Genomic DNA, 12,046 nt, shown 5'->3' with positions numbered 1-12,046 from the left:
GTGACATCCCCAGAACTGAGCCAGCAGAGGACCGGTACCGAGTAACCCGCGGCCCTGCGTCTGGGGGCGCTCCACATTTACTTAAAGTGTGTTAAACCATATTGTCTTGCCATGCAAGATGTCCAATATCAGAAACAAAGTAAGCAGCAAACTGATCCCTCATCTGGGCAACTTCCACTATAGTCCTCAGAGGGTGATCATGGTAATCCTGCAAAGTGCTAGCAACAGGTTTGTCAAGTTCTAATTGTTGTCGCTCTTTTGCCAGGATGTAATTGTGCATACCAACACATGCTTTGACCACATCATCAATTGTCTCAGTTTTTAGATTGATTGTTGGTCCCAAAATGCACACTCCACAGTTCGTGCCCTTGTCAGTCGGTAGTTAAAAATCCTTTTGGTGTGATTCACGTCCCGACTCGAGTACGGTTTTATGAGGTTGGCACACATTTTAAAAGCCTCATTCCCAACCACAACAAATGGCATTAGCGGTCCTTCAGTGTTTGGAAGAGGTTGTGGAGGTTGAAAATTTAAATTATTACCATACAAACGTTGGCCCATGTCAGAGTGTTTGAAAGACTGTGAGTAATTTCTCTCATGGTTGTGCACAGGGTTCCTTCCCTGTCCTCTCGGGGTTAATTTGTATAGCCTCTTTCTTATTTGAGGAGGGCTATATTTACCCGCCTTCATTTGGAGATCCTTGTCAGTGATACATCTGTCTTGGCAGTGTGTCTGACCCCCTGGTATGCTTGCATACTGTTTAGTCCGTTTGCTTTTTTGTGTATAACTCGGTCTGTTTTCTCGTTCTGTGCTTTGCCTTGTGACTCTGTGCTAATTGTCTGTTTCTGGCTCTGACCTTCGGCTTGGTACTCTTAACTTCCCTCCTGCCTGCTCTGTTTGTACTGCACCGCTATCTTCGTCTCCCCAACCTTTTGCTACATCCCGACCTCGCTTACGTCTCAAACTTTTGGCACTTCATCAATCTCCCGGCTTGACTTTAGCACGTTCAGACTACCACCACTCAGCGTCTGGCTCTGCCTCCGTCCACTGTTTCACGTGTTTCAGGTAATGTGCTCTGGCAGGTAAGCTAACCGCAGCGCTCCTTACTCTCACTCTGTCCTTCTGTAATACGTGCACAGACTCCTGCTGTAAGTCTGCAGCAGGGCTCTTGATAATTTTCTCGTCCAAATGAGCCAACGTCAACGGCGACAAATCGACACTCAGCATCTGCAATCGCCATGAGAACAATCGAAAAGTAATTTTTGTAATTGAAATACTCGGATCCACTTACAGCAGGTTTCATAATCCGAATGTGTTTGCCGTCCACAGCCCCCACACAGTTTGGAAAATTACACATTTCATGTAATTTTGCAGCATTTTTCAGCCAGAGTTCAGTGGTGGGTTGGGGGGAGAATTCGGCATACAGAATGTCAGATAAAGCATGGCAAGTGACTCCAACAATCCCAGAAAGGGTGGGCACTCCAATCCGGAATTGAAAATGTAGAGACGATAGTGTCTCTCCGGTAGCCAGGAATCTGCCGAACAGAAAATGGAAAAAAAAAATCAGTAAATGGCTATTATAACAATAATACAAACGACATGTGTTTATTTTTCAAAATTACGTACCTCAGGGTCACCAACAGACGTTCCTCAGCAGGAATTGCTCAACGTAGTTGTGTCCTGCCTGGTGATGGATCCTCGGACACATTGCAGCAAGTCATCGAAACTCTGTTCTGACATCCTCGTGTAGTCAAAAAACTTCTCCGGGTTTTCACTCGGCTCGCTGTACAACGAGTGGTAGGCTCCACGGCTCTCTTGGACTTCAACAATGGGGTGTTGCCAGTAGTGACGAGGACGTCTTCTCCATCTTTCTCTTCTTCTTTCTTCTTCACAAGCCACAGCAAAGGCAAAAGCCAATTTTAACTCCAAATCCAGATTACAATAGAAGCTCTCCATGCCAAGATCCATCTTGCAGCTGGATACAGCAGCAAAAGATGAGTATTTTATCTGTGTAGAGTCTATATACAGAATCTCCATGAGACACGCCCATTGGGTATGGCTTTTGTCAAAGAAATTCTGGAACAGCATTTACCGCATAACAAAATTTATGGAAATTTCTAATGCATGCGAAGAAACAATGCAAACGCATGCACATGCAGCGTTTTTTTGGCATCATGCGTAAGCTGATGCTGATAAAAAATGCAGTGTAACCATGCATTTGAATGCGTTTTGGCACGTGTTTACGCAAATGTGTACTTAGCCTTAGTAGAACAGAGTAGTTTTGAGCAAAAATTTACTGGAATATATTTGAGCATTTTTTACTTTTAAAAAAGTTGCAATTGATGAATCAGCTGGAAAAAAAATTGGGAAACCCCAAACTTAGCCCACAATGGCAAACATAAAAAAAGAATAGACAAAAATATAAAATACATTTTTTACAGTGGCGCTGATATAAGAGCAAAGGACCAGCTGCAAAATAGGACCACAATCACAGGGGTCTCAATTGTAAAGTGTAAATGTGCTTATTTGCACTAGGGTCCACTTTCACAATTAGGCAAGGGGAAAAGAACATGCACCAGAAACCGTGGTTTTAGTACTAGGGGACGTAGTTGTAGTTTTCAGTGATTTCTCAATATAATGAGCTAGCTGATTTAGTCAGTTTAGTCAATAAAGGCACACTGTGGTGCAGAGTTGCACTTAAATGCAGGATATATATTCACTATATATATATATATATATATAGTGAAAAAATTGGAACAGCATCAAATTACTACCTTACAAGCGCCATGCAGAGCTCTTCCGACCTGCAATCCAATGGTCAAAAAGTAATAAACTCAAAAAAAAGGAAAAGCAGCACAAAATAATTGAAAAAAAGTGGACTTTAATGCCTGAACGGCGTGGAAATGTTTCGGATGTGTTATCCTTTGTCAAGCTTTGCTTGACGCCGTTTGCTTGACGCCGTTCAGGCATTAAAGTCCACTTTTTTTCAATTATTTTGTGCTGCTTTTCCTTTTTTTTGAGTATTTTATATATATATATAAGGGGGAGATCACCTTGCCGTGGTTGATGGGCATACATGAATTGGCCAATTTATGCGCCAAGAATCTCCATTTTAACTGTAAGTTTTATGAAAAAAAAATTTTTGAAAACATTTTTATGAAAAAATATTTTTGTGAAATGTATATTTGTCTGTGTTTTCACATGGCCGATTCATGTACATGTGCTGCTGTGGTCTTTTTTATCTATCTATATATATATATATATATAGCGAGAGTTACCTAATTGACTCCTTATGAATATGCTGCCTTTATTGACTAAACTGACATGCTAGCTCATTATAATGAGCACAGCAGCATATTCATAAGGAGTCAAAGAGGTAACTCTATGTGGAATGACTTTTGCATATACAGTGGGGCAAAAAAGTATTTAGTCAGTCAGCAATAGTGCAAGTTCCACCACTTAAAAAGATGAGAGGCGTCTGTAATTTACATCATAGGTAGACCTCAACTATGGGAGACAAACTGTAAAAAAAAATCCAGAAAATCACATTGTCTGTTTTTTTAACATTTTATTTGCATATTATGGTGGAAAATAAGTATTTGGTCAGAAACAAACAATCAAGATTTCTGGCTCTCACAGACCTGTAACTTCTTCTTTAAGAGTCTCCTCTTTCCTCCACTCATTACCTGTAGTAATGGCACCTGTTTAAACTTGTTATCAGTATAAAAAGACACCTGTGCACACCCTCAAACAGTCTGACTCCAAACTCCACTATGGTGAAGACCAAAGAGCTGTCAAAGGACACCAGAAACAAAATTGTAGCCCTGAAGAACGGTTAGCAAAAATCCCAGAACCACACGGGGGGACCTAGTGAATGAACTGCAGAGAGCTGGGACCAATGTAACAAGGCCTACCATAAGTAACACACTACGCCACCATGGACTCAGATCCTGCAGTGCCAGACGTGTCCCACTGCTTAAGCCAGTACATGTCCGGGCCCGTCTGAAGTTTGCTAGAGAGCATTTGGATGATCCAGAGGAGTTTTGGGAGAATGTCCTATGGTCTGATGAAACCAAACTGGAACTGTTTGGTAGAAACACAACTTGTCGTGTTTGGAGGAAAACGAATACTGAGTTGCATCCATCAAACACCATACCTACTGTAAAGCATGGTGGTGGAAACATCATGATTTGGGGCTGTTTCTCTGCAAAGGGGCCAGGACGACTGATCCGGGTACATGAAAGAATGAATGGGGCCATGTATCGTGAGATTTTGAGTGCAAACCTCCTTCCATCAGCAAGGGCATTGAAGATGAAACGTGGCTGGGTCTTTCAACATGACAATGATCCAAAGCACACCGCCAGGGCAACGAAGGAGTGGCTTCGTAAGAAGCATTTCAAGGTCCTGGAGTGGCCTAGCCAGTCTCCAGATCTCAACCCTATAGAAAACCTTTGGAGGGAGTTGAAAGTCCGTGTTGCCAAGCGAAAAGCCAAAAACATCACTGCTCTAGAGGAGATCTGCATGGAGGAATGGGCCAACATACCAACAACAGTGTGTGGCAACCTTGTGAAGACTTACAGAAAACGTTTGACCTCTGTCATTGCCAACAAAGGATATATTACAAAGTATTGAGATGAAATTTTGTTTCTGACCAAATGCTTATTTTCCACCATAATATGCAAATAAAATGTTAAAAAAACAGACAATGTGATTTTCTGGATTTTTTTTTCTCAGTTTGTCTCCCATAGTTGAGGTCTACCTATGATGTAAATTACAGACGCCTCTCATCTTTTTAAGTGGTGGAACTTGCACTATTGCTGACTGACTAAATACTTTTTTGCCGCACTGTATATCTCTTCACTGAATTGTATGTTTAAAATATACGTTCAAATAATAATTGTGATTGAAGAAAAGAGTGATCGGTGTATTGATTTATATGTAATTGTAGCTGTTGTATCCAATCCCTTCTAGAACATAAAACAGTGAACTAAAAACAGCAAATCACAATTATTTATAACATTATACAGATTTACTCGAGGGTGACCAACCCCTTATAAGTAGAGTGAAATTTCTTTATGTGCTGTTTTCATACAAATCATCTTCCGATGAAGCTAAACTAAAATCTGGAAGAACAGTATATAGAAACGCGAGAGTGAAAACCAAAATCGGAGGCTTAGGAGTGTTCAATGTGATTAAATATAACCAAGGGTTACAAAGGCTTAAATCCAGGAGGTTTTCAGATGGATAGAGGAGTTCCAACCATAGTTCTCTGTAGAGGATAATTTCTTACAAATGCTTCGGAACTTAGGCTATCTAAAGTAATAACTAATAATAACATAATACCTGAAGAGGTAAAATGAGCTGAAACCAAGAGGAGCAGACCTTCCAGTAAGAAACATCTCTTCATTGTAGCGAACGTTCCTGTTGTCTTCTTCAGTGATATGTCGGACTAGCAGATGTTGGCACGATTTAAATGCTTGCCACCCTTCCGGGTGTGTTCCCAGCTGGCACCTAAAAGTCCCTTCTTAGAATAATATTCATCACCCATCAAGATTAGCTAAACCTGTCTTGTCTGAAATAATGACTAATGAGACAGCTGCAGCTAGAAGTACCAAGCTGTTGCACAACTCTTAGGGTAGATAGTAGAAAACAGCCAGAAGAGCATAACCCAATAAAATAAAACGTAACTTTTACTAATAATATTAAAAAGTGGACAAAACAATACAACATATAAACAAAAGTGCTCATGCCGAAAACCGTGCTCTAATAAAAAACTGGTTTGGTCTCACCAATTATGGACGAAGGGTACCCGTGTCAATGATAAAGGGTCACAGGGAGGGTCCAATAGTTGTGGGGTAAGAATGAAGGAACGGGGGACCTTTTTCCTATAACCCCTATCGTGCCCCAGCAATGACTCCTGTCTTCACAAGGACAGGCCCAAATCAGCCCCACTATGCACACTCCTCCACCGTGTAAGATGTAATATAACGCCTCCCTACGCGTTTCTTCTCCAATCCCGGAGATTCATCAGGGGAGTTTCAGTGGCCAACAGGCCCAAATGTAGCTTAAAAGTCCATAAGTAAAGTTAGCAGTCCATAGGCCGGAGCTATATGCAGTGGCTGTATAGCTTCCAGATACCGGCAATCCTGTGTGGTGTCTGCCACAAGAAGCGAGTCAGCTCTGTGTGACGCCCGCTCCCCCCTAATAAGCAAGGGACCACTCCCCCCCGGGCAGATGATGTAATAAGAGTCCACCCCTACCAACCTATGACATCGCCATGAGTCAGGTCGAGTCCACATTGCGCTCCAGTCCTGGAGCGCACGCCGGAGTCCCCCCATGCCGCCGGGCTGTCAGCCGTTCAAATCGGCGAAACCGGAAGTACCGGCGCCATTTTGGATACGCCGGTAAGTGGCGTATCCAAAATGGTGCCGGTACTTCCGGTTTCGCCGACCTGATTGTTATGAGCGGTGCTTTCTACGATGCGGACCCTCGTCATCAATAGGTGCCTCAGGGATGCGTTCCATCTCTGGAGCGCATCACATTATCGGCACACCGGAAGTGGCGTATCCAAAATGGCGCCGGTACTTCCGGTTTCACCATTAAAAAGTTACGTTTTATTTTATTGGGTTATGCTCTTCTGGCTGTTTTCTACTGAAATAATGACTTATAATGACTAATAACAGCAATACACTCTTCACTGTACAGAATAAGACAGTTGGCAATGGCAAATAAGAGCCATAAAATTGACATCTCTGGAGAATCAAGTCCTGTCTCCTATTCTACAATCCAATAGCACCAGTGGTGGGCACATATAGGAGGAGATGAAGGGAAGTGAAGACCAATTTTACTGAAATCATTAGAGTTTGCAGGAGTTATGAAGTACAGTATTTGAGTTCTCCCAATAGGTGGATATACCCTATACACTATGTAGCTTAGTATATGTGGACATCCTAATAATTATTTCAGTCTCACTCACTTTAAAAAGGGAATAAAATTCATAACATGTCCATGAAATTAGAAAAAAATAACTTGCCACTCTCCAAATCTTCTCGGCATCTATGTGCAGACAGTCGTAACATAATGACACAGCAGGGCACTTCCTCCGTGTCCCACAAAGACAGCCATTTCATTTAATAATTGCCACTATTCAGGGGCCTCACATGATCCATAGATCGGACATACTGTGTATACTTAAACTTTTCATAAGAAATACCCACATCACATATACAAATTAAGACTACTTTCACACTAGTGTTTTTTTCAATATGTCGCAATGCGTCGTTTAGGGTAAAAAACACATCCTGCAAAGTTGTTTGCAGGATGCCTTTTTAGCCCCATAGACTAACATTGGCGACGCATTGACACACGTCGCAACCGTCGTGCGACGGTTGCGCCGTGTTGTGGCGGTCCGCCGGGAGCAAAAAACGTTACATGTAACGTTTTTTGCTGCCGACGGACCGCTTTTTCCAACCGCGCATGCGTGGCCGGAACTCTGCCCCCACCTTACAATGGGGCAGCGGATGCGCTGAAAAAATGCATCCGCTGCCTCCGTTGTGCGGCGCATTCACTGCTAGCGTCGGACTCTCGGCCCGACGCACTGCGACGGGCCGAGTCCGACGCTAGTGTGAAAGTAGCCTAACACACCGTTAAAAGCACAGGTTTATGAAAAAAATATATTCTAAAAGCATTGCAGTAATTCAACCCAAAAGGTCAATGAGCCTCTACTCTGGAAATCAAAGAGGGCTACAATTATTGTGCTCCCTATTTTTAAAGGGGTTCTCCACTACTAGGACATCCCCTTCTTAAACTAAATGTTTGCCCCGATAAAATAAACAAACCTATACTCAGCTCCTGTGTCGGCTCCGTTCCAGCGGTCTTGGCACTCGCGGCCCTGGGGCTGTGATTCGGTGTAATGACACATGATGTCCGACTCTCAATCACTGTCCCCGTACAAACTGAATATGAAGAAGTCTGGACTGCAGCTGATCCCGGACTTCCTCTTCATTTTCATTTTGACAGGAGATGGGGACAGTGACGCCAGCGCTGACATCATGTGTCATTGCACTGCATCACACCTCAGGGACGGCAAGTGTCGACATAGCTGGAACGGAGCTGGCAGAAGAGGTGAGTATAGGTATTTTAACTTTATCAGGGCCGACTATTTAGTTCAAGAAGGGGTTGTCCTGACAGTGGTATACCCTTTAATAAGAATAGATATGTACATTTTATACTACAATCCCTAATTTAAAGAGAGTTAGCGAACGTGTTGGGGACATGAGTTTGTGGAACTTATCTAATATATAATTGCCTAGAATACTACTTCCTGCAATTTGTGCCAACTTCCGTGGCTTTGTCCGGAGCTAATGTCCGGAGCTAATGTCCGGAGCTAATGTCCGGAGATAAGTGACGTCAACAGTGTCCAGTGTCTGATTGGTTGCCGCCTGCTGCGAGCGACCAATCAGAAACGTGCCGTACTGTGACACACTCCGCCCGCCATTTTGGTGTGATTTTTGAATTTTTACCTCACAGCAAGTTTCTACTGCGTGGAGGCGGGCCCAGTGACGTTGCTCTTCAAGCTCCTGCCGAATTTCGTCAAAAAAATGATAATACCATTTACCAAAACTATATATATTTAGTTGTGAAGTGGTTCAGTGACATTTTCACACCAATTTTGAACTTTTGTTTGGTGTTTTCTCCATATACTGCCTATTATTCACTGACTGTTATACTGAGAGACTGCCGTTTATTAACCTCTTCTTTGCCACATTGGGTATATTGCTCTATTATTTGCCACATAAGGACATTGTCCATTATTGCCCAGCAATTTCTCTGCAATATAAACTGCCTATTTATTAATATCTGCATTCCTGCAAAGAACTATTGCCTATTATTAACTGGCTATTTTCCTACTACCTGACACTGCCTCTTATTAACCTGTTGTTTGCCACCACCACGCTTAAAGCTGTTTAGCTTAGCCAACATGAGCTCTAATAGTAAGGATACTAATGACACAGAGCCCAAAGCTGCTGATGGCGCACGTAAGATCAGGTCTGATAATAAGTATACCAATGACGCACAGCGAAAAGACACCGATGCCGCATGTAAGCGCAAACAGCGTGCTAACAAGAGTACAGAGGATAGATGCAAGCGCATGGACACTGTTAAGTATACTAATGACACAGAGTCCAAAGCTTCTGATGGCGCACGTAAGATCAGATCTGATATAAAGTATGGTAATGATGCAGAGCGAAAAGCCGCCGATGCCGGACGTAAGCGCAAACAGCGTGTTAACAAGAGTACAGAGGATAGATGCAAAGGCTACTGTGATGTGGTTGATGGGCATGCTTATATTAGCCCATCGGTGTACTATGAACGTTGATTTCTTAAATTTTACACTTCTGTAAAAATAAACACAAAAAATTTGGGTACACAAAAAGGCTTTTATTTCTGTTGTACCTATTAGAATTATTTAAAATGAAGGCTTAGCTAAGCCCAAGAGATGATTAAAAACGTTTCATACCAACCCATCAGATGTAAAATTACTGTGAAAATACCTGATGGGCACACAAGTATGCGCCAGTATGGGTACTAAGAGCCTTTCCACATAATAATGAAATATTTTAAAATGTCATAGAACATACCAATATACATAGTTATTGATACATATTATTTATTATTTACATTATTGTTCTTAAGCAAAGAACCGTTGTTGTGGCATTTGCCACAACACGCAAAGTTGTCGTCTGATGTCTTTCATCCCTCCCCTCATAAGCATGTTCATGGATCCTGTGCAACTGTACCTTAAATAACAAGAATTGTCAAGAGCTGGTGAGTGCAGCCATTTTTTGTTCTTTCTTACTATTATTTATTAATTGTATTATTTTTACATTTGAATAAATAAAGTATATATGGATTCTAGACTCCCGATTCTTTAGAATCGGGCTGCCATCTAGTCTACTATATAATTGTCTAAGGGTCACTTCCGTCTGTCTGTCTGTCCTTCTGTCTGTCACGGTTATTCTTTCGATTGGTCTCGGCAGCTGCCTGTCATGGCTGCCGCAACCAATCAGTGACGGGCACAGTCCGGAAGAAAATGGCCGCTCCTTACTACCCGCAGTCAGTGCCTGTCGCCCGCATACTCCCCTCCAGTCACCGCTAACACAGGGTTAATGCCGGCGGTAACGGACTGCGTTATGCCGCGGGTAACGCACTCCGTTACCGCCGCTATTAACCCTGTGTGTCCCCAACTTTTTACTATTAATGCTGCGTATGCAGCATCAATAGTAAAACGATCTAATGTTAAAAATAATAATAAAAAAAACCTTATTCTCACCTTCCGCCGTCGTGTCCTCTCCTTGGCACTGCAAGCGGCAGGTTCCGCTTCCAAAGATGCTATGGGAGAAGGACCTTCCATGACGTCACGGTCATATGGAAGGTCCTGCGCTCATACCAATCCTGGGACCGGACACCGCACACAAGCGCCGGAACTACAACGGGCTCTTCGGATGGTGAGTATGTTTCTTTTTTAACCTGTTACATATGTGACTGGGCAATATACTACGTGTCTGTGCTGTATATTACGTGACTGTACAATATACTACGTGACTGGGCAATATACTATGTGGCTGGGCAATATACTACGTGACTGGGCAATATAGCACGTGGCTGGGCAATATAGTACGTGGCTGGGCAATATAGTACGTGGCTGGGCAATATAGTACGTGGCTGGGCAATATAGTACGTGGCTGGGCAATATTCTACGTGGCTGGGCAATATAGTACGTGGCTGGCCAATATACTACGCGGCTGGCCAATATACTACGCGACTGGGCAATATACTACGTGGCTGGCCAATATACTACGCGACTGGGCAATATAGTACGTGGCTGGGCAATATAGTACGTGGCTGGGCAATATAGTACGTGGCTGGGCAATATGGTACGTGGCTGGGCAATATGGTACGTGGACATGCATATTGTAGAATACCCGATGCGTTAGAATCGGGCCACCATCTAGTATACAGTATAAGTAGGGTTCTCCTCCTGTACTTGTTAGGCTACGTTCACATTAGCGTCAAACGACGCTGCGTCGTCGACGCACGACAACGCATGCGTCATGCGCCCCTATCTTTATCATTGGGGACGCATGCGTTGCGTTGTCGTGCGTTTTCGGTAAAACGCACGACGCATGCGTCGTTTCACCGCACCTGGGTGGCGTCGGAGACGCTACATGTAGCATTTTTGTAGCGTCCAAAAAACGCACGCGTCGCACTTGCGTCGCTCGTGCGTCGTCAATGCGTTACAATTTCCCATTGAAACCTATTGACAACGCACTTGCGTCGCGGGTGTGCGTCGTGCGTGCGTTGTGCGACGCATGCGTCGTTAGATAAAATGAAACAAAAAAGTGTCTAGACCGTGCAAACAGTGAGAAAAACATCCCCCATATATAAAGAAAATGTTGGATTGTTTGTCACTTCTGCTGCAGGCTACACATGAGACTACATCTACTACTACTACTGTCTTTTCATCCGCTGTCCAGAGATGTAAGTATAGAATGATTCTGTGCATTTTCTACGTGTTTTTTAAAATTATTTTTGCAAGTTGTGTATTATATTCTGCACTGTGGTTAAAGATATTGTGGTATTTTTAGTCTGGTTGTGATGTATGGCGTGGTATAGGATGGCGTTTCATAGTCTGCGGCCTTGATTATTGTTCTTTCAAGGATAGATTTTTCTTTTCCATTTTTTGGTTTGTTGGTGTTTTTTGTATTCAGTTGTGATGTTTTATTCTTGCGTTATATGATGGCGTTTAATAGTCTCCGGCCCTGTTGGATTTATTGTAAAGTATGGTAGTATAGAATGATTCTGCGCCCTTTTATTACATTTATTAATTTTTTATTGCAAGTTATGTATTATCTTCAGCACTGTGGTTGTGTAAAGACATTGTTGTATGTTTCTGGTTGCGATGTATGGCGTTGTATGCCCTTTTATTGTCTCCGGCCCTGTCGGTTTTATTGTAAAATATGGTGTGTTATTAATGTTTCTGCCCTTA

The 12,046-nt window shown here is 42.8% G+C and overlaps 1 protein-coding gene across 1 annotated transcript in view; it reads right to left on the bottom strand.

The window, feature by feature from the left end:
• Positions 1–5,437, bottom strand: part of LOC138661551 (major histocompatibility complex class I-related gene protein-like) — a 29,409-nt gene extending 23,972 nt beyond the window's left edge. Inside the window, exon 1 of the mRNA XM_069746351.1 lies at positions 5,341–5,437. Within this exon, the coding sequence (XP_069602452.1) occupies positions 5,341–5,404 (64 nt within the window). The 5' untranslated portion in view covers positions 5,405–5,437. The remainder of the gene's footprint in view (positions 1–5,340) is intronic.
• Between the last annotated feature and the right edge of the window lie 6,609 nt (positions 5,438–12,046).

This window comes from Ranitomeya imitator, chromosome 2 (assembly GCF_032444005.1).
Source record: "Ranitomeya imitator isolate aRanImi1 chromosome 2, aRanImi1.pri, whole genome shotgun sequence".
Lineage (NCBI taxonomy): Eukaryota > Metazoa > Chordata > Amphibia > Anura > Dendrobatidae > Ranitomeya > Ranitomeya imitator.
This window is presented reverse-complemented; position numbering and strand designations above follow the sequence as displayed.